Source organism: Strigops habroptila, chromosome Z (assembly GCF_004027225.2).
Source record: "Strigops habroptila isolate Jane chromosome Z, bStrHab1.2.pri, whole genome shotgun sequence".
Lineage (NCBI taxonomy): Eukaryota > Metazoa > Chordata > Aves > Psittaciformes > Psittacidae > Strigops > Strigops habroptila.
Window position 1 is genome coordinate 11,402,534 of NC_044302.2, and position 23,813 is coordinate 11,426,346.

At 42.7% G+C, this 23,813-nt stretch overlaps 1 protein-coding gene across 3 annotated transcripts in view; it reads left to right on the forward strand.

Moving 5' to 3' along the window:
• The window catches only part of WTIP (WT1 interacting protein), an 81,874-nt gene that overhangs the window by 25,417 nt on the left and 32,644 nt on the right, over positions 1 to 23,813 (forward strand). For 2 of the 3 annotated variants that reach the window (XM_030470215.1, XM_030470213.1), the window contains exon 2: positions 5,704 to 5,805. The exons of the other annotated variant lie outside the window; for it this stretch is intronic. In XM_030470215.1, coding sequence (XP_030326075.1) covers positions 5,704 to 5,805 — 102 coding nt within the window. The remainder of the gene's footprint in view (positions 1 to 5,703; positions 5,806 to 23,813) is intronic. 3 annotated transcript variants of the gene reach the window in all.

Consider the following 23,813-nt stretch of genomic DNA (forward strand, 5'->3'; position numbering starts at 1 on the left):
TGAGTTAAGGCCTCTCCTCCTCCTTTGTTCTTCCTGTTTCACAGCTTTAGGTTTTCATTTCATTGTCCCTGTGCTTTGGCTGGGCCACAGGTGTGGAAAACCATGTTGGGCACTTATACAGGTCTTTTCCTGTCTGAGAAAAGAAAATGGGATTTTGCAGTTGCCCAGTGTGACGTTCATCTGCCGTTTTTCCAGCAGTGCAGCATGAACAGAACTGCAGAGGCATGGAGGGAGTCATCTGTGCCATGTGTTAGTTGTTAATTTTAGCCTCACCATAACTCTTGATGACAGGGTTTGGTGTTTCTTACTGTAGGCAGCATGTAGTAGTTATCCTGGAGATACGGTGTGGCTGTAAGACAGCAAAGCTGCAGCTCATCCCTGAGCTGCAGTGCACTGTCAAGTCGTGCAATAGCCAGATTCTCCTTCTGACTCACACAGCTGCTCTGTTCTGGAATTGAGAGGCCGATGGTACCATACAGTACCATTTTTCTTCAATTTGTGCTAAACCCTTGACTTGAGGTTAAGTGAGGATGGCAGTAGGCACAGGCTGAGTTCTACACGTCTCTGAGGACAAAGCTTGGCCAAAAGATTGTTATACACTAGCCAGACAAGTCTCTCCATCATTATTATATGTTGCTATTATAGGTACTTTATTTAACCTTATTCTACTGCTTTTTTCCTAATTCTGGGTACTTGAAGTCTGTACAAAGTGCCAGCCTGTACTGGCATGGTCAAAAAAGCATCCCAGAATTTGAGGTACAGGTCTCAAATGGAACTTCTAATGCATAGGCTACTACAGGGAACTCTTATGAGTAGATTATAGCAGGCTGAACAAAAATCATGTAGCTTTAATATCTTCTCTAGGTTGTTGCTTATAGCTTTGCTTGTTACACATTGCATTCAGTCTCTTGAGTCTGGAGTAAAATCACTGACTACATCAGAATATAGCTGTCTTGTTTTCTCCCAGTGCTGATATTAGTGTTTGCTAACGCATGAGTTAGCCAGAGCATCATGCTTCTGATGGCTGTGTTGCCATACAGTGCTGAAGGCTTGCCTGGCTTGTATCCACAGATGATGTTCTGACTGACATGGTCAAGCTCAGTGAGGTGGGTTGGTTAAAGGTGTGGGGAGCACTGGCAGTGTGCTGCGGCTGACTCCAGCAGGGAATCTTTGGGAACTTTTCTTTCTAGTGTCATTTTGTTGATGGTCTTTTGCCATGGTCCATAGGGTTTGTGCAGTCTCTGCTCTCATGTTTGGTTAAACACTGCATGAGGATGCAAACGTCTTTTTGCCGCAGTGAAGGAATGCTGTCACACTGTGCTCCTGCTCAGCCAAGCTTTATGCAAACTTTGGGTACATGCAACATCTTTTTCTAGCTAAAGAGAGACACCAGATCTGTAGGAGAGCTGATGTCTTTAGGTGGATATGCAACAGTTGATGTGTTAAAAAACTGGAGGTACAGTTGGCTGCTTAGAATACAAGTGTTGGGAGGGGCAAGGAATTGTATAAGGGCTGAAAGGGCTGATCTGAAGTCATGTCAAGTGAAGTGTCAGAAATGAGACATGCTGCTCTGTAACAGAACATTCTTCATAGGTAGTTTAACAAGCTTTGGAATTAAATCTGGAAAAAAAAAAAAGTGATGTAGCTGTTATGCCAAGGCTTTCACAAGCTTGCAGTGTGCTGGCTGGGCTGTGACTGGTAGAAAACCAGACCCGAACAGCCGTGTAATCAGTGCTTTTCCTAGGCACTTATGAGCTCACACTATACTCACACCACAGCTGCATATATATTTTCCAAAATACACTTTTGGATTTATACATACGTTTTCTTAGTATGCTAATCGTCTCTGTGGTCATTCGTTCCTGCAGTTAATGACTAGTCTCTTAGAGAAAATGAGTTAACAAACTGACAGCTGCTCATAACAAGTCACTTGCTGGAGAGGCCAGTGTAAGTTTAACATCCACAATAAATCCTTCATTTGCTTCTGATGGTTCAGTGGAGCAATGGCAAAGAAATGAGGCAATAATTTCATTTATCAAAGCAGTTCATGGCTGTAGCAGGTTTGAGCACGAGATCTCATAGACAAATGCAAGGGAGTTACAGACTGTGGGTTTCTGCTGCTCTTTGAGTAATACTAAGTGTAAATGGGAAAAGGTAGATCTCTTGGTGTAACCTCACAGTTGGACAGACTAATAGCTGCCAGTCCTGGGTACATGTTTGGCATGAAAAGACTGGCAAAAAGGGTGGAGATAGGTAGGGCGCTCCAAAGGGGCTTTCTTCTGGCTCCACTGCCAAGAGTGAACTGAAATCTCACACCAAGACCTGACACTGAAGTAGCAGATTGCTTGTTTCAGATGTGAACCCCATGTTCTCATGGTTGCTGTGCATGCAACCCCTCTTGCCCCAGGCCCAGGAGGGACCAAGGTCATTGCAGAGCTTGTGGTACATGGTAAGACAGAGAGCAGGTAAGACATGCTGTGCTGCTGCTGGGAGTAATTCCTGCAGCTGCTGGCTGATGGGACACCTTTTCTGATCACAGTATCCACAATAATCAATAACCATCTTTCATCAGCAGCTAACCATTAACTCATGGCAAATAGCACATGTTTTTCATAACCTTTGCTTACAAATAAATAAATAGACATCACAGCCTTGGATAAGGCAAGAAATTTTCTGAAATTCCCATTTCCTGGATCAGAGCTGAGCTACTCTAAGGACCAGCATTTTCTTAACACTGTGTGTGGAATGAGCTGATGGACCTAGCTGACAGCTAGTTTGTATTACAGGTTTAGTTTGGGACATTGGTGCCTGATAATATTGTAGTTCCTGCTTTCCAGAAACACTGACATTGAGTTTAAGATTTTAAAATTGTTGTTGTTGGTTTTTAAAATCACGGGTTTTAAAATTTGGCAAATAAGCTTATAGTCCAAAATGGCAACATTGTGCCGAGCTAATTGAATGAAAGGCTAATTAATCTCTCTGTGATTTGAAATGAGGGAGCTAAAGGTATAAACACCAAGAAACCTGTGATTTAACGAAAGGTCTTTCATTTCACTATTTGAATTAATAGCATGGGAAAATTATTTTCTTCCAATACAGTATGTTTTTAAGTTGGAAGCATCCCAATTAGACTGATCACACTACACAGCCCATACAGGTGGCTACGTTAATGCTGCACTGAACTGAAACAGCTCAGTTTCAGAAACAGTGTTGTATTAGGTTAATGTGGCATGGGCTTGGTAGCGGGAGGGATACAGGGGTGGCTTCTGCGAGAAGCCGCTGGAAGCTTCCCCTGTGTCTGATAGAGCCAACACCAATCGGCTCCAGGATGGACCCACCGCTGGCCAAGGCTGAGCTCATCAGCCAGTGATGGTGGTAGTTCCTCTGGGATAACACATTTAAGAAGGGTGAAAAAAACCTGCACAACTGCAGCCAGAGAGAGGAGTGAGAATATGAGAGGAACAGCTCTGCAGACACCAAGGTCAGTGAGGAAGGAGATACTCAGGCTGGAGCAGGTTTGCTGTCACAACTGGTGACTCCACAGGGGACCCACGCTGGAGCAGTCTGTGCCTGGAGGACTGCACCCTGTGGAAGGGACCCACACTGGAGCAGTTCATGAAGAACTGCAGCCCAGGGGAAGGACTCATGTTGTAGAAGTTCATGGAGGACTGTCTCCTATGGGAAAGACCCCACGCTGGAGCAGGGGAAGAGTCTGAGGAGTCCTCCCCTGAGGAGGAAGGAGCAGCAGAGGCAACATGTGATGGACTAACTGGAACCCCTATTCCTCATCCCCCTGCACTGCTGGAGGTGGTGGAGGAGGTAGAGAATTTGGGAGTGAAGTTAAGCTCGGGAAGAAGGGACGGGTAGGGGGAAGGTGTTTTTAAGATCTGGTTTTATTTCTCATCATCGTTCTCTGATTTCATTGGTAATAGATTAAACTAATTTCCAAAACTTGAGTCTGTTTTGCCCCTGGCAGTAATTGGTGAATGATCTCTCCCTGCCCTTATCTTGACCCACAAACCTTTTGCTATGTTTTCTCTCCCCTGTCCAGTTGAGGAGGAGACTGATACGAGCTGCTTTGGGAGTGTCCAGTCAGGGTCAACCCACCACATAAGTGTACATAAGAGCTACTGCAGAGGAACTGTTTTTGGCAGAGAGTGCTAATATACTGCTTATGCCAGTTCATATACTGGTAGTGAAAAAAACCAAACCCCATAGAAACTAAGACACCAAACGCTTTCTTAGCTTAACTTTGTTTTTTCTGCTGTTAAAATTTCTACCACTTCATAATATGCTAATTTACCCCCAAAGAGCTTGCATTTGTATTTTCTGTGTGTTTGTCTGTATAAAATGTTCACAGCACAGCAGGGGAGAATTTTGGATGATTAAAGCCAAATTTTGTAATTCTCAAGTTCCTAGACTCTTAAGTATATTAGCAGTCTTGTTGATGCTGATGATTAATGCTAAGCTCATGAGTGTATTTGTAGAAGGAGAGCCTCAAGCACATAGATCATTATAGAGTTGTGTGACAAAAAATCTCTATATTATTTTCTACGGTACTGTTTTTAAAAAATCACACAGTCTTGTCTTGGGATGTACTGTCCTGCTACAGTCAATAAAGACCAATGGACATCTCAGAAGAATTTACAATCAGTAGTTCTGATTATGTGACAGAAGAACATGGATTCTCCTCCAGCATTCCGTTTCCTCTTCATGAGGATACAGAAGCAGTGATTTTTGAGTTATCTGCCTGCCGTGGTTTTAATTTAGCAAGATTATGCATAGATAGAAATAAATGCATAGGCAAAAGATTCTTAAAGCTGTAACTATGAAGAAAAAGCTTTTTAAAATGGAACAAATAACCAGTCGTAAAACCCTCTTTGTAGAGATTATTAAAATCATGACCTTTCCTATGAGCCTGCTGTGTGTGGAGCTAACAGACTTTACCAGTGCTGCTCTGGTTCTTCATACTTTGGTCTTATGCAGGCTTCATGACAGTCCTCCCCAGCATCATCAAGAGCAGGCTTGGGCAGGGAAGGTGAATTTCTGACCCTACTGAAGCAAAACTGCCAGCCAGGTTTTTTTCCCTTAGGAAGATAGAAGCCTTGCTCTTCTGTTTTGTAAGGTGCCAGGTTACGTTTATGTGGTTAGGTACTACTATCTAATATAACTATGGAGAGTTAAACAATTCTTAAATGTGACTCACAGGCCCATTTTCCTGGTGCTGCATGGCTTTCACCATGGACCAGTCTCTTGATGTTGCATTGCTGGAGAGGAGCAAAGAGAAGTCTTTTGGGTTTGAGCTGGATTGTTGTTTTATTAGTCATTATTGAACGTAATGTGATGGAGCACCTAGTTGTGAAGGTGTCACTAAATGATTTCTTGGGCAAATGGAGTTATTTCTGGAGAGAGTGTGTTTTTTCTGTCCTCTCTCATTGCACCCGCCTCCTTTGGATTTCTCTCTTTAGCCAGCCTCAGCCTCCATGCATTGAAACACCAGAAGAGGCTTCCGTCCCTTTCATTTTGGGTTAATTTCCATGCATCTGTTTCACTCAAGCCACCTGCAGCTGCCTTGGGTGCTTGAATCTGTTCAGGGTGAAGACCTCATTGATTTGGGGCCTGATGGTGGCCATCATGAGTGATATGAATCAATGGCCTGGAGCAGTGGAGGGTTCTAACTTTCGTTCTCTTTCTGCTTTATAGGTATTTGTATAAAGTGTGGAAAAGGTGTGTATGGAGCGAGCCAGGCTTGCCAAGCAATGGGTAACCTGTATCATACCAACTGCTTCACTTGCTGCTCTTGTGGTAAGTCAGATCTACTGTAGCCTCATTAAGTGGCTTTATTTTGTAATATATATTCCTTTAGCAACCAGTATACAGAGTGAACCCTCATCTTGCCTGCTCTTGAGGCAAAATTCCCACGCAAGACTCCAGCTTCAGAAGTTGTTTTTTATTTGCCATCTGTAAGTGTTTAATGGTGTTTTCCTAAGCAACAGCCCAGAAAAGTAGTATTTGGTTCTTTTAAGGCCTGCATTTACAAAATGGCTTCAACTTGGCCATTATAAGCACTACATACTTCAAATCACTTGTGTTTACGGAACTGTAATGTGCATTTATCATTTTTACAGAAAAAAAGTAAAATTTGTGCAGCCAAAAGCGTATTTTCTCTCACTTCCTATTTCCAAGTGTAACTCTAGCCAAGCACATGTATTTGTCATTTCTGTGTATACCTAATGCTCAAAATTGTTCTCTTATGTTTGAATGCGATAAGAACAAATAGAAACTGCATGTTGAAATACTTTAAGCTATTTCATTTTGTAGGAGAAAACTTGTAGGTTTATCACTAGTTTCTCGTTGCTGTTCTTGGGACCCTTTTAGGTTTCTCTTTAAATCTGAATGCAACTGAAAGTGATCTAGTCTGTATGTGATTTGGGGAAGTCATGGTTTTTTCAGGGGAAACAGGACTTGGAAAATTCAGGGCAGCACTTTCAGAAGTGTTCGCCTTAAGTCAAGCATTGTGAATTTAAGTTGGAGACTTTCTCAGTGTATTGTCTGTAGCTGCTGAGAGCTCACAAATTCCCACCAAGTTCAAGGGAAGTATGAGAGCTCAATTTTCAGGAGTCAGGTAATTTTTCTTGATATGTCCACACATTTATTTAGGTTTATAATTTTCAAAAGTATTTGCCTCAATGTTGAAGATCTTGTTGCAATGCATATACACAGAAAAAGGTTTACTCTGAGTAGAATATGCCAAGTGTACATTGTTTATAAAAGGATTAATTAAGGATTAGAAAAAGAGTAAAAGATTATTGGCATAGAAGCAAATAAGTTTGTAATGAAAAGACCATTGTAAAGTTGACTTGTGAAAGGAGAAGTGTTGTCTTTTCTCCTGAGATTTGTACAGATAAATATTGGTTTAAAGAAGCCTATAACCTGAACATAGAATTTACTGACCTTTATAAGTGATTCTGGAGCATTAGTAGGTTCTAGAATAAACTCATCTGAAACCTTCAGGGATCGCTCTTGACTTTGCTCAAGTCTGATAGTGAATGAGCAGCTATTTTGTTGGCTCCCAAAGTGAACAGCATCCTGCTTAGCAGAGGATTACAAAATACGATATCAGATAATATCTATCCACTCATTGCCAACATTAACCTAACCTAATTGTATGGGTGAATTCCAGCTTCTTCTCTGGGGCAGATGTGTTTTTATTTAAGTAATCAGGATACAAGCTTGCTACCACAGAGATCTGTACACAGGTCACTCCGTTCCTCAGAAGAATGCGTAAGGGCCAAAGAATGTATTTTAACAGCAAAACACAAACCCAACTTCATTATTCAAAAGCACAACAAGCTCTTCTGACTGTTCTAGCAAGGTGTGTGTGGCCAGTGTACATCTACCACAGGGCAACTTGAGACATGTCCGTTGGGAGCATAGTTTTGCCCACCTCACGGTGCCAGCGGAATTTCATGATTCACAGCACTTCCCATGAGTCACGCACACGCACAAGGAAACGGTGCTCCAAGTTGGTCTTCCAAGCTTCTCGCTGTAGTGCTCATGGGCTGGAGGGCCCAGCTGTCATCCACCAGGATGTTTCACAAGTAAGGGCTTGGATTTCCTTCTGCCTGCGACCTCTGGTACAATCCATTAAAAGGGGAACGTGTGGGGACTTTCTTATGTTAGGCACAAAAAACGTGGGTGTGCTGCTAATGTGGCAGAGTTACAGAGATTATTAAAAGGCAGGAGACAGGCTAATTGGGAGAGCCCTGTGTATTTGGGCATCACAAATTATGGAAGGGACATCTGGCTGGAGCTCGTCAATACTTTTACCATAAAACAGCATTACAAAGTGGTCTCGTGTATTCGACGCAAACATGAGAGATCTTTTCTGGAGGCTGAAATTACACAAGTCAAATAGGAAATCAAAGACAGTTTTTATTCAATGAGGAGGATTAACTGCTGGAAAGAAAAAGCAGAAGAAGTGGTAGATTCTCTATTCTTCTTTGTTTTCAAATTAAGACCAAATATCCCTTTGGAAAGTGTTTTGAGTTCAGCCAGGCTCTTAGGTTCAATACATAAGTAACTGGGTGATCATTAATGACCTTTGTTAGGCAAGAGGTCACAGCACACATGCTAATGCTCCTTTTGAGCCTTTGACAGGAGAGTAGAGAAGTATGTTAGTACTCTCTGCCTAAACCAGTTCCTATACAGTAGTTTTTATCTATGAGGTGGGTTGACCCTGATTGGACATCAGGTCCCCACCAAAGCCGCTCTTATCAAGACCTTGCGACGCTAAAGCCAATACAACTTAGAAATCTGAGACAGAGTAAGAGTGCAAGCTTGTCTTTCTTTTTTTCTCTTTATTTCCCAAATAACAAAAATGATCCAAACTGTCCTCCAGCAGTTATCAGTTTTACTTTCAATATAACAAATCTAGAAAGTAAAAGGCAGTAACTGAAGAGGAAAAATCCTGTACCTGAAGGCATTTGATTTAGGTAAGGGCCCAATATTTAACCAGCAAAATTTAAAAAGTATTTCAGATCCCTGGGAAAAGTTGTGGTTTGGAGACCACTCACGCTGAAATGTGATAAGTGTTGGAGCTTCCAAGGGCCTTGTTTTAGCACTCAGCAGTGAGAATTTTCAACTCTGCAAAGCCAAGTGCAGTTATGTAGAGAAGTGGGAAGAGACCCTCAAAAGGAAATTCTGCCTGAGTCAGAGTCCCTTCTTAGGCACTTCTTTAACTCTGGTTTTAGTGCCCAGTGCCATCTGCCGGGGTGCCCTGGTTGAAAAGGGCAGCATGTGGCAGAATGGGCCACCCTGCACCTTCCAAGGAGCTCTTGCCCCAGTGCTGTCCTTTTCAACTCCCACCATTGTGTATCACACCATTGCTGGAGGGTTTGTGTTGCTTGTAGTTAAGAGTTAACCTAAAATATGCTCACAGATGCAGGCACCTCTGTGAAGACTCCAGCCTTGCTAGTGTAGAAGTGTGAGGATGCAAAGGATGGATTCTCAGTGGTTTTCTGCAGTGACGGTGGTTAGCTCTTGAAACACGAATGAAGAAAGATGAGGAAAAACTCCACGGTAAATAATCAGGATACGGTAATACGGTAAATAATCAGGAGTCTTCTGTCCCTTTTAGACATTTTGGTAAAGGCTCGGATAGTAAATCTCTTCATTGTCTTTCTAAGTTCTGACAACTTTGGGGAAAACTCAGTAACATATTAATTCAGAGTTGTACAGGATCTCCTCAAAAAAGGGAAATCTTGCCAGTGAGCTGAGGTCAGAATGGAAAGGAGAAGTAAACGACCTAGCTGGCATATTTTATGTGCTGAATTTCGGGCTCTTTAATGTGTTCAGTGGACTTTGGATAGTTGAGCCTTTCTCCCATAACACCATTTTAGAACTTTGCTCTGTCAGTTAATTTTTTGTTACGTCTCTGTGTAAACCCCTATTGCCTTCTGCAAGAAGCCATGCTCCTCAGATAGCTTTTTTTTCAGAGGTCTGATAATTCTCTTCAGGTAATGTAAAAGCCAAAGCAATGTGATTTCCTAGGATCAAGTACTTCAACGCAGATCTTTATCCATAATCTCTTACAGAAAACAAATGAAGCTTGTTAGGATGGTTTTTAAATGTAGATTCAAATCCTCTCTCAGCCCTAACACCAGTGGAACCTCTTGATTCAGCAAAACACATAGACATGTGCTTAAATATGTTATATTGCTCATGTGTAAGCATGCTTTACTGAATCTTAGATAACAGAGATTAATTCAGGCAGCAACATACACTATCCCTTCTGTTAAGTGTAAAATTTTAGTTTTGGCAGGAGTTCAGTTGCAAATTTTGCTTATGAAAGATAAAAGCTGATATCTGCCTGAAAAGCTCATCATCCAATTCCTCTTGGTAGTAGTTCAGAGCATAACAAGATTTCTTGAAAAATAATTGCAGTAATGCCAGATTGCTTGTGTGCTATAAGTGTAGGTGATCAGTTGCAGAAATTAATGGGGTCTATTTGATACTCATTACAGAAGGTAACTTATAATGTGCCTCCAGCTTGTAGACCCTAATGCCATCCACAGCATCTCTTCAGGCTGAAAATTTGAATCCACTGGCAATGATTGTAGAAACTACAGTAAGATATATCTTTACAATGAGGAATATCAGTTTATTATTTGTTACTCTGAGGGTGTAGGAAATGGGCAGGGAATGAGCTTTGAAGAGCTAAGGGTTTCAAGCCTTTGTACTCTCAAAGATGAGATGTATTTGACCATAAAAACCAGGAACATTTTCTGCTCTCTTACACAAAGGCAAATGTTTGAGCATACCATTCATCTTTAATTTGCACTTTTCCTGCTGGTTTTAAGGCTCAGGAAATCACCACAAGATCAATCAGAAGCCTAAAGCAAACCATATAATCCCAAAGGTATGCAGCTCATTTCTTACCTGGTAGCTATTGATCAGACTGGAGCACTCATAGGGGTTTCATACAGCAGTTTGATTTTAAGGGACAGCTTGTAAAGGTATTGCAGTTCAGCTGCTTACTGGCACTGCTGCTGCCTCAGCACCAGCCTTTGTCCAGACTTCACAAGGTCATTGCTACAGGCCCCTAAGAGAAGGATCACAGCAAGGGCTGACAGCACTGCCATTTGAAAAGGCCCATGTGGGACAACTGGAGCAGTACATATCGTTACCCTGAAGGTATAATGAGCAGTTCTGAACTAGGCCGTGCCCTCCAGCTGGTGTGAAAGGGGAATTGGTCCATGGTTGTGAACCCAACCTGGCTTTTCGCTCATGTTAAGTCTTGGAGACAACAGCTCCCTTCTGACTGAGGCCAGTCAGTGCTCCTGTATGCAGATGTCTGTTAATAGGAGGTTGCTCATGTCTGGACTTGTAGGGAGAAGTTCCTTGTGACACTGGAAATGGTCTTTTGTGTATTTGCTGCCCTGGGTTGAACCTTTGTTTGCTCTTGGTCATAGTAAGGCACAGAACATCTTAAGGGAGCTGTGTCCTTTCAGTGTATATTTATCCACAGTTCGTGAGTTTTTAAAATACCCCAGTTCCCAGTGGAAGGTTCATTTTTAATTAACGTTTGTTCTGTCCCCACAGCATATTTATAAGTTTGGCATGAGTCACTGCATCCAAATTGCACACTGCCAGTACTTGCTTTGTAGCCTTAAATTAGATTCTCTGGAAATGTGATTTTCACGTAGAATAAAACAAAGTTCAGTGTCAAATCTACAAGCTCTACACTGTATGTCCACCACTATTAGAGTTGGTAATCACAGTGGTACAGCTACATGTGTGCGTGTCAGTGGCTTTTAACTCTTCGGTACCTCATGGCTGACTTTTATCTGAGTCAGGTGTAGGTTTGGTATCTGTTCATCTGAGAACCACCTCTTTATGCAGCTATTCTGAGCACCAAGGAAGCACGGCAAGAATACTTAAGGGAAAGGAGCTAATGAGTATTGCTGCAGGGGGTACATTGCTATGCAGTGAAAGTGCTGGGTAGCTAATGTCCTTGCACACTTTTCCCTGCTGTTTTCTAACCACATGCTCTCGGACTGGAGCAGACTGGAATTTTGGGATTTTTGGTCTGTAATCCTGCCAGAGCCATTGGCTAATACCTGGTGCTCAGGGGAGGACAAGCCGGCGGGTGATTCAGTCCTGTGCGTGTGGGAACATTCCTCCCTGACCCCCGTGGCCTGGAGTGTGAGGGCTGGATGCCCTCAACTTGCATAACTGTGATTGTTACTCATCCCAAGCTCACACCCTGCGTTTGAATTGAATTCACGGCCACCCGAGTGTTTGGTGGTTTCCAAGTCATAACTGGAGCTGGCAGTAGGTCCTGATGCGCACCACTTATGGGCAGTTACTTTGAGGTGTGATTCACAGGAAAAGCCAAGCACTTTGAAGAAGTGGAGTTTTGTTAGGAAAAAGGACCGAAGGATTTGCTGTACATGCTTCTAAGGCTGTGGTTTGTGTAGATGTGTAATGGAGATAACTTGCAGCACTGCTGCAGGACTGCAGAACTTTGCCTGAGCCATTCTGCATCATCAGGATAAGTTACAGCCTGTGCTTAGCCCTGCGCTTTCCATTGTAACACCTGTCAAGACAGATAGTCAAAGCTATTTCAGGTATGTCTGCAACTGCAGTCTCAGACAAGCCCATTAATGCAGAACTCACAGAAAGGGAGGTGCTGGCTTTAGAAAGAGTCAGTCAGTTGGATGGTAGAGATGACAGCTGGCTTCAGATGGTTCAGGTTCACCTTGCGCAAGGCTGAACCATGAATGAGTCTCGGCAAAGGAATGTAATCGTGTCTTCTGGTAATTGAAGGTCAAACTTGGATAGCAGCCTGTGTAAGAGACCAAGTACCTTCGGGTACCGATTGGTAGAAGAATGTTTCCTTTATCTTGATTTGTGGTTAGTCTGATAATATTCCAGGCTTTAAAAACACAAAAAAGGATGGGAAAAGGGTAATCAGAAATGTTTGAGATGAGACTGACAGGAAACCCTCCTTTTTTAGCACGTATTTAGTTAGGTTTTGTATTTTAGGAAGTATTTAGTAGTTTCTCTGCACTGCTATATGTTGTCCCAGCTAGCGCTAGTCCAGCACTGATTTGTACTCTTGGCTTCGGATAAATAGTCCAGTCCATTGACTGTGCCCCTTCTACAGATGATACTACTAGATGTTACAATGAAAGGTTTTCAATTCTGTGACTACTTTTAAGTTATTTAAACTTGAGGAGAGAACCTGTTTTTTAAGGGTGGATTATCTGATTGGCCCAGTTCTGGGCATTAATTCCAGGGGGACATCTCAGATGCTTGAAGATGCATGTGCTTAAAGTTTTTTTTTTGGTTGGGGCAGTCTTCTCTGAGGGCTGCTTTAGCACCTAGCCATGCTAGATCTGGAGGCTGGCCCCTAGGAAAGGTGGTGTAGATAGGTAGATAGCTGACAGAGAAATGGGAAACGTTTCCATTTCTGATTATCAGAGAGTATGTGATCAATAGTTGGCTGGTGGTTTGTCTCCTTGTATTCTTGAAAAGTGGTAATTGCATTCTGCTATTAATTATTCCAGCATGAAATGCATGGCTTTTGATGGTTATTTTAATTGGAGGGGGTTGCCTGGCAACTAATGATGGAAACTTTTCTCTGTGTTGACTGATGACCACAGATGTATTCCTTCCACAATATTTTAGTATTCATAGTGCGGAGCCAATCACTGACAGGGGTTGAAAAACACATAAAGTACAAAAAAAATATACTCCAATTAACAAGGTTTCTGCCTGTGTTTTTTATTTCTCTGTAAAAATCACAGAGAACCTAATCACTCCCTTGCATAGTTTTGTGTGTTTGGAATGCCACCTATTGTTTAGTGTAATGAGATTTGCTAAAATTGCTCTGTTTCCTTGTCAGCATCTATTATCTGCAGGTCTCGATTGTCTTAGTCTGAAAGCCACATCTCTTGCACCTTTTCTTTTATCTTTCCCTTCTACTCTTTTTCCTCCTCTTTCTCGCTTCCCCTTCTTCTCGCCCCATTTAAAATGTTTTCTTGGGACACATCTCAGTTTATCCAAAAGAAAAGATTCCCCTGGGCTGCTGTTGAGTTCATTTCTCAAAGGGGAAGAAATCCAAATAATCCAGAACAGAGCAAAGGCAGGTCACTGACATTATCAACAGATGTTTCTGTTTCCTATTTCCAGGTTCTGTAATTTTTAAGTATTACCTAAAACTAAGGGGGGAAACAGGTGGAAGGAAGAAAGGGAAGGAGAAAATGAATGAGACACACACAGTTGGCTTCCTGTAATTTCAGTAATCTAAGTTTCTGCTATATGTTGTCCCTATGTATTTTGCAAAGTGCCTAGTCAGTGCTTTAGTGATGTCCTTGATCCTTTAAACATCTGAACACTAGATCCCAAAATGCCATAGCTCTGAAATAATTTCTGATTTAATACAGATCATCATCACTTCTTCAGCAATAACTCACCTCTATCTCCACCTGTGCCAGTTAACCAGTTTTGTCCTTCATCACTTAATAAATCACTTTTTCCTCCCACAACCAACCAATCATTTCTTTTCCAGTGCCTGTCTCAGTAAATTTGGTTGTCACACACGTACCTGTCCATGTACACAAACATAGAATCATAGAATCATAGAATTGTTAGGGTTGGAAAGGACCTTAAGATCATCTAGTTCCAACCCCCCTGCTTTCATGCATTTAGCCTCCCATTTAAACATGTTTCACTGGGATACTTTCCTATCATTTGACTGAATCTCCATCTTTCCTTTGTCCATTCCTTTGTATGTGTGTCTGTCACCATTACTGCTCTGGGCTGACCTAAGCTGTGGTCTGTGGGCCACCATTGTTTTCCTGGCACATTGGAAGAATTGATGGTGTGAAGTGGAAAACTGTTTTTACTGCTTCTGTTACCTTCATTCTCATGTGCTAACAAAAGGACTCTTTTGCTTTGCATCTCATCCATGCCTCCCATCTACACTAGGTAATTAACTCATGCTTAGTAATAATTCTTGTTTACCACTTGTTTCAAGGGAGAGATGTCAGCATAGCCTGAAAACTTATTGATGTTCCACACCAGAAAGCAGCCTGGGTTTTATCTTACAAATTAATTTTACAGATCAAAGATTTCGACTGCCACTCTTCACCTTCAGGATGCTTTTACTTCTTGCAGGTCTAGAAAAGCTGTTTCCCATAAGAATCTTACCATATACTAAACAAAATTAAAGTTTTTTTGTTTTGTTTTTTGTTGGGGTTTTTTTTGTGAAGCTTGTTTTCACATTTATAAAATTAATGGTGGCAGCAAACTTTAGTATTCTGTCTTTCAGGCTTTCTTCTGGCAGAGGGTATTGGCAAGCAACAGAGTAAAAGTTCTTAACTGAGAGGATAGATAGGTTGTTGGTCACGAAGGTGTAAATCGACGCTGTAAGTCAGAGGACAGGGTTTATTCCGCTTGCTACGGGCTTCCTTGTCAACTTTGGCCAGTCATTTACCCATGTGGAGATAATTCGTCTTTCCTAATAGCACATATTGTGCTGATTTCATTAGTATTTTAAATTTTTGAGATCCTGAGGTTGAAGTACTGGAGAAGTGAGAAGTTTTGTAAATTATTAAATAATTATTGTTAGATCGCAATAGATGCATTTGCTGGAGGAAGCACTTGCAGTGTCTGGCAGCCAAGCCATACAGCTGCTGCAGCATGCTACTGAAAATAATTTCTTGCTCAAATAATGCATATGTACAGTTTATGGAGGACTGTTTTGAGGTTTATATATCATTAAATACATAGACTAGTGCAAAATTTCGAAAAGACTACTTTCCCAGCACCACTCCCCAGAGCCCTTAGTGCCTGAGCCACGTGAATAACGTTCCCATTCCTCCGTCCAAGCCCAAAGTTGTGTTTTTAATTTAAGTATCCAAGGAATGCTCTCTCCAGTATTCAGAGGACTCTAAATCGGATGTGAGAGACAAATGCACCAGAGAAGCTTATCAGAGAAACAGGCTTGGCATGAAGCCTACATAAACAACCATAAATCTTTTCTCGTTTAAATGACGGGACTCGGGAGGATTGGCTGATTATAGCTGCAGTAGGCTGTCCTTGGGTACCAAGGAAAGTGCTTTGGTGACCCCTGGTATTTGACATGAGCGGAATGTTTTGCTTGCATATAAACTGACTGTTGTAGAATGACCAGCTTGGTTCTGGTAAATGGACTTCTATACGTCACTTTCAAAAGTTATTCACCAGCAGCGGATGTTTTCCTGTCCTTGGACTTCTCAGGAAATTTTAGCTTGGTTTTAACCCAGGTAGGGGGGAGCTTTTGTTCCCAACCACCCTTCTCTGCCTCCCTCCCTCAAAACACAGCACAGGAAGAAACTCACTAAATTTGACTTGGCCAGAAAGCATTTTTTTCCCCTTCCAATAAATATCTCATTTCCTGAAAATCCTACCTTTGACCAGTACTTCTACTGCGACTTTTTAGATTTATCACCACTCATGGCCAAATTGCATTTCAGGTAGTGTCAAAGTATTCTTGACTTCGTGGAGAGTGTCATGACCTCTTAGCTGGGCAGCAGGAGCCTGCTGCCATCACACTGACATGAATGGTGTGGTTTGCCCTAGGTGAGTCTGCCCCCTGTACTTGTATTAAAGCAGGTAATTTTGCAATATAGCTTTGATTATGAACACCATGCTAGAAATAGTAAGGAAATATTTTATGGTTTTGTTGAGCAACTCCTAGTATTTTACCAGAATGAAACCTATATGTGGATGCCCTGCATTGAACCGACAAAAATAGGAAATCTTCATGCTTGCAAACTCGATCCCACAGTCTCGAATTAGGTACAGTAAATACTTTCTAAAAACAAACCTGAAGCAAAACCTCACCGTGGCCTCCCTGATGGCCAACGTCCAGTCCGTATTCAGTACTCCCTTCATTTATAGGATTATTGACTCCATTTGGCAGTTCTCAGGACCAATATCTGATTGAGTGCAGGCAGCTCGTTGGCAGCCAGCAGAGGTAAAGCGATATGCTGTAGTGTCAGTTCATGCCTGGAAACTCATGCTGGCCTGCAAAGGATGAAAGCGTTCTGGCTGGGACTGGTACCTGATACGCAGGTGCTCTGTGCTGTCACGTAAGCAGTCGCCTTCTCTTGATGATCCAACCTCCCTTGAGACCTCACCTGCTCTCTTGGCTCAACACTGAAATAAATTAATGAGAATTACTTTCTTCAAGTGCTGGAGAAAGTAGGAATGTAATAACTTTGGGTGTAGTCCTGTGTTCCCTGCCTGCGTCAAACAGGCTTAGGGCATGCAAGGAGCCAGGAGGGGTTCCCCAGGGAGTAGCATTGAGCATTTGCTGGATGCTTGGTCCTCTCACTCCTCTTCTCATGGACATTTAGTACTTGAGGAACAGGTCTGTGTCCTGTGGTCCTGGGCCAGAATAACCTCCTACTGTTGTTTTGAGGTAGTGGGGGCTCAGGTGCTTCAGCGTTTCACCCACAACGTTGCTGTTCCTGGATGATGAAACGACCACCCTGTAAGCTGAAATGATGCAGAGCATTCCAGTCTCTGTCCCTGTCACACAGAGCCAAGTGGCACGGGAAAATGTAGGTCAGTATGTTTGCATTTAAGTTTCAGTTTGTGTGTAATGTGACTAGAGAGGTGCGGAAGCCTGTTGGAGGCACTTGAGTGTGGCTTAACACTCTTGAAGCATCTTTCTGGTGAGTGGTTTTGCAAGCACTCCTGTTGCCTCGAGCAGTCAGGGAGGAGTGCTTCGGGACAGGAAGGTTCAGAGTAGGCAGCTGACAGTCCTGGCGTCTGAGATGGAGTTCAAGCCCCAGGGTAAACTCAGTTGTTTGTGAGGTTACTGGGGCCTTGTGGAGTCATTCCTGAAGTCCCCTGTGAGTGCTTGCTGCCTTGTGGTGTTAGGGGTGTGCTTGCAAGGTTTCCAGTTTCCTCTGGCCCATTCATCACAGAGTGGCACAGAGGCATTGGCTGCTCAGTGAGGGGTTCCCTCGCTGCTGTGTGTGCTGTCCCACTCCTTTTGCTTTTATACATGCAAAACCTCCACATATTCCTTCCTTTTCCTGCTCAGGGCCCTGTGTAACCTCGTCCTCACTTCCGTATCTGATGTTACTGTGAATACCTCCATGACTCAGCTGGTCAGTCCCTAGTGCTGCCATCTCCTGCCTGATCCTTCTGCCTAGCTGCCTTGCCTTCCACTGTCAGGGACTCTGCTTCCAGCAGTGCTCCTTGCTGTGGATGCATCCTTAGGCTTGCTTCTTTCTCCCCCAGGCCCTGAGCTGATTTTTCTTGCCTAGAACCATCAAACCTTGACTCTTTGTTTGCTGTGCTCCTGTGAACTTGCAGTGTATTTGGAATAGTAGCAAAAAAAGTGAATTATGAGCTAGACAAGAAATAAGCAAGGAAGTGAATAAGGAAACTTTAAAGTATGTCCTGTAACAAGAAATAAAATCAGTAGTGGCTGCTGGCTTCTGAGAACACTGCTAACCGACTAGTGTGGGGGACCTACGGTGCCAGCGCATATGCACAATACAGCCGCTGATACATACCAGCGCTTTTAATTGTACCTGTGCAGAGTGAAAGGTGTCTGATTTAATCAGTATTTAAAAGCAGGAATGGATTTAGCAATCACTTTTTGTTATTGACTGCTGTGTCTCAATGGTTGTCTTATCAGCATGTTTTAAAACACATGTGTGGTATTTCCTAGCATTAAATTGGATATAGTCATAGAACCTCAGTCACTTAACTCAGCAGGCTGCCTGGGTACTCTACACTGTTGCTCTTCCAACTATATTCCCTGCAAAATTTTTCCTGGAAATAATGCAAATAACTTACTTGAGTGAGTCAGTGGGTTACCGACCTTAGGAATCACAGCAGTGTAAATTCAGACCTATGGAAGCAATTTGTGAGTCAGTCTTAACAGTCCAGTGGTCTCTGGAGCAGCAGTCTCCAAAGTGGAGGTATGTGTAATTTATAAGCAAATAAATATACCTGTATTGGGGGTGCATGCTCAAGCATTTTTTACTGGTAGGGGAGCAAGATCGAAAAAGTCTGGAGACCGCTTGCTGTTCTAGAGGAAGAAGGCCTGAAGAATATACAGCCACCAGGACTTGTTTTACTGTTTCTACAAGTTATTTGGCAAAGGAGAATGTATATGCTTGGGGAAATGAGGGTGGAAATCATCTACTTAAACTCTTAAGAAGGCAAGTAGGTGAGAGCCAGAGATCATTTTTTCCAAGCTTTGTTTTTGAATGGATGTTATTTTTTTGATTGGCCTGGTTAGGCTGTAGTAGCAGATCATCCTGTTGTTACAACAGTTCTTTTCCAGGCCATACTGCATAAGGTTGGTTCAAGTAAAGTGGCCAGCAGCTAGGAATAGCTCAGAAGTACTGTGATGTTCAGATGATGATGATGAAGATAATTTGGTGTTGCACACAGAGATGGCACAGCACGGATGCTGGTGGATGCAGGCATACAGTACCTGCACATGGAAACCTCAGATAGATTCCAGTTAAATATTTGCAAAGGGTAAAGTTGTCTTTTATCAGTGAAGCTCTGCAGCTGATTCTGTGCACTTTGGGGTTAGAATCATAGAATCATAGAATGGTTAGGGTTGGAAAGGACCTTAAGATCATCTAGTTCCAATCCCCCTGCCATGGGCAGGGACACCTTGCACTAAACCATGTGGCCCAAGGTTCTGTCCAACCTGGACTTGAACATTGCCAGGGATGGAGCATCCACAACCTCCCTGGGCAACCCATTCCAGTGCTTCACCACCCTCACTGTGAAGAACTTCTTCCTTATATCTAATCTAAACTTCCCTGTTTAAGTTTGAAGGTTGATAGCAGCCAGTGCATTTGGTGTTTGTGCTTTGCTATAGCTGCTTTTTTTGGTATTTGCTGTATAGCTGCTTTTCCACTTAGCCCAAATATTGGACTAGTGAACAGGATATGCAAAACCAGAAAACCAGGGGAAATCAAAAGAAGGGATAACCAAATTTAATATGAGCATGGCTGAAGGCAGAGGTTTGGTTGTCTTAGTCACCGCTGGCTGTAGTGGCGAGCTGATGTCTCACACTGGGTAGGGAAGAGAGGAAGGAAGTGGATTTAGTGGAAAATTGATTGCATCTACTTGGGCTCTTTCCAGCTGAATCCCGAGTTAAGTACATTCATCCTGAACTAATCGTTGGGGAGAGTTGGCTGAAATCTCGCATACTTCTTAAAAGGAAAGCTAAGCATTAAAGGAACAATATCCTTATTATACCTGAGTGCCAAAAGAAGCTAGTGTACTATCAAGAGTTCGACCTATTCAGCTCTGTGTCTACAAGCTGCTTGTGGTTTCAGTTCCAGTGTAACCTGCTGCAGGAAGCTGTGGTCAGTCCACCACAAAACATCAAGGTCAGGGCATTTTGGAGGGCTGATTTCTGATTGCATTTGGAATTGGCTGAGCAAGCCCCTGTTCATTTCAATAATATGGTACAACTATAATTTCAGGTTTATTTACAGCAGAATATACTGGAATATTGTGTAAAATACATGGCTAAGGTCCTAGCAAGGTTTTGTTTAAAGTTATACAGAATAAATCTGAAGTAATGTTACTAACATCAGTATAACTGTTCGCCAGTGTGAGCAAGAGAAAAGTTGTCTCTGTGCAATACGGCTAAATAATCTAAGCCCAAAAATGTGCTTGAAAACCATGAGAATGTTTTAATACTTTGCTATCCTGAGCATGTTTAGATTTTTTTTCCACTGTGTACTAACCTGTCTGGTCCTGAGGATCATTCCCTGATACGTTCTTCCATTATCACATGAAGAAAAAAGTTACTGCTCAAGATGCCGTCTCTAGGCATTGTGGATCTCAACAATTTCACTTTATTGTGAAGATTTATCTCAAGGGAATGACAACTGAGCACTGTGCACTCGATTTCAGAAACACACAGGTGCCATTGGTGTTGGCTGCTGAATACTCTCTGGATGTGACTCAAATCCAGCATTGCTGGTATTTTGAGGTTCAGCAGCAGCGCCCTTTGATGCTGCTCACACTAAGGTGCTGACGCATACAGTGCTATGGAGAGGAAGAAAGTAAACTGTTCCTGTGCAAATCCGTTCTTGTTTTTCTGAGACAACGCAGAAGATAGTTTAGGGAAATTGCTCATCTCCCTTAAGGCTGCCTTGCATGTTGCCACAGGACTGGGCTGTGTCCACTCCTTTTGTTCAACATACTTTTATGTATAAAGTATTAGGAGCGAAGGTGATGCCGCAGTTCACTTTGTGCAGAGATGACATTCAGCAATCTGACTTGTTCCAGGTCTTGATCAGATTTTTGATTATCTGCTTCAGAGCTAGGCTAAGCTGTGATTTTTAGTTGAGGCTGAACTTGAATGAAGAAGAGAATAATGAGTTGCAAGAAAGAACCTAGTAGCAATGGTGAGGGGTCTGCAGTGCGCTCAGCTCAACAAGTTTACCTAACTTTTGCTAGTTAAGTTTGTCAGGTAAAATTTCTGGTAGGTTCTTGCCCTGCTCCAAATGTCCAGATAGCAGTCCAGATGGTGTAGGGACCAGATACCATCTTTTGGATGTATTCCCAGAGAAACTATTTCCAGTTGTGTTTTACAGCACTTCACTTCTTGTGAAGGCTGCTCATTGCAGTACAAACTCGGTGGCTTGGTCATGTCTCCTGCAAGAACCTCACACACTGAGTGTGAACTTTCTGAGCGAGGACTACTGGTTCCATTTACACGTGTCCATCTCTGTGTTGTACAAAGAGTACGTGAACAGAATCTTAAAACAAGGTGATAGATAAAAATACCAGTTGTGCCATTCATTTCCACAGTTGAAGACTGAAGTTTCAGGCTTGGACTTCCAAAGCTCTTCATTATTCTGGTGGTGATGGCTGTAGAAGCTGCTTTGTTCTTTAGGATGCAACAGGAGCTTGAGATCAGCAGAAGTTTAAAAGAAAAGGGAATGCTTTATACAATGCATAATGCAATTGTGGAACTCGCTGCCACAGGGGCACCATGAAGGCCAAAAGTATAAATGATCTCATAGAGGAATTAGACAAATTAAAGAAGGATTGGTCCAGTGAGGCTATTAAACATAATAGTTATGATGCAACCTGCAGTGCAGGAAGGCCTTAAGTGCTGGCTGCTGGAGGCTGAGAGGTTATTCTTGGGAACACATCAGCCTGTGCAAGCCCTGTTTCTAATGCTCTTTCGCATTGAGCTTCCACTCTTGGCCAGAGCTAGAGGCAGGATACCGTGCTAGATGAATCCTTCTTGCTGCCATCATGGTGGTTCTTGTTGGAGCTCAAATGAAAACCACCCACCATGTTGCATGGGTAGCTGCCAGCAGGGCTGCTTGGGAAGGTTGCGTCCTGCAAGAGCCAGGAAGACTTGGGCTGGAATAGGCCGCAGTTTGGTGATTCACGGCTTTATTTTGCCATAGAATGGGCTGACACTGAGACCCTGGGATAGTGTGATAAGACAAGTACTCTTTCAAGTCCTGGCTTAGAGGCCGCTGCTGGGAAAGTGGCATTCTTTGCTGATAAAAAGTAGGGTCTGTGATGGAGTGATGAAAGCTTCCCACAGTGGAAGCCACCTTGGGGGTAGAGCTCTACCTGCTCCCTTCACAGCTTGCTGCACGCTAGGGAGGCCTCTCGTGGTTCTTAGCCAGTGGTCTGTGTTGCTTTGCCCTTGTTCTTCACTTATTTTGCCTTTGTAAACCCAGCCCCAAGGGAAAAAAAAAACCAACTTAATCGAAGTACATTTAGTTTTAGTTTACATTTCCCTATTAGTGTGTCTGCTTGCTAGCTTACTAAGAAACGTATTTTAAGATGTATGTTAATCTGTAGGCCTAAAATAGCTATTAGATCAATGCAGGCATTTGTATTTCGGTTTTAAAATATATGCTTGGCTTATGTTTTTACAAACTCCTTTTCAACATGAGTCCTGTTGGAGCTCCATGGAAATAATTTATGCCTTAGCCCTGAAATTGATGGGTGGTATGGGATAGAATAAATACATAAGTGGGAGAGAAAGGAAACATCTGCCAATTTTAACTTTAGCAAATTATATGGAAGCTTAAAAGTATCTGCTAAGTTTATAATACGGTCTGCACAGGAACGCTTTGCCCGAGTACCAGAGGTCAGAGATCTTCTTGTCCCTGCAGCATTAAGTAACTTTTTGGTTAAATAACCTGACCGAAGAGTAGGAGGAGAAGGGAGGGAAGAGAGAATTCCACACTAGAGTAAACATGGCACGGAGATTATGGATACCGTGCCAAGAAAGGTGTGGTTTTCCAGCAAGGTAACAAAAGATATTAGCTAGCTATCTACATAATCCTGCTGGAGACTGACAGTGTAAGTCACACAGCTGGGTTGGGGCAGAAATATACTCTCCACTTCCTCTCCACCCAGTCTTGGGCTTGCTGGCTTTGGTGGTAGTGAATGCTGCAGAGTGGTCAGAGCAAGACACGTTACCCGCCTCAGTGCGAGGGTTTTTGGCAGCAGAGGCATGCTTTCTGGGTAGATGGGTGCTTCCTTCAGTGCGGTAGCTGGCATGAGGCAAAATGCTAGGGAAGATAATGAAGTTTTTCACTTGACATCATGGCAGGTTAAGGTAAACTGCAGAGGAGATGCTGGAGTTTACCCTGGGCTACAAACATGTCAAGATAATGAACTGCCTTGTGTTCATCTGGGTTTTACCACACGTTAGTGAGTGCACAGCAAAGACAGACTTTTTTTCTTGCACAGATAGTTCCTTGGGGCAGGTCTGCAGCTTGTATAAATTGTGGTGAATTTGGTGATGCTGTCACGATTCACACCAGCTGCAAGTTCAGCTTCGCACAGTCGGCTGGGGTGGGAGGGGAGTGGTGCTAGCACGTCTATGGAGCAGGAGCCAGCAAGCTGCTGCTGTGCTGGAGAAGTGGCGTGGAGTGCAGAGCAGTGCAGAACCTGGATAGCAGCCCAGAAATGGAAATGTGTTATACAAGAGCCTACTTTTGTGAGAGCCCAAGTAAGAGCTGGGCAGAGGTAATCGGAAGGAAAAACAGTTAACTGCCATCTGCCTCTCCAGGACAGATCAACTTGAGATGGAGAGCGAGAATGAATTCTGACTTTGTAGCCACAGTTAATTTGCACTGAAAAGCTCTTTTTTAGTGTACAAATATGAATTAGTATAGCAACTTAAACTATGGAGGAACCTTCAGTTCAGATTTTAAAAGTAATTTATTTTAAATGATAACATAAATTATAATTTTAAGCCATTTTTGTGCTTTCCCTGC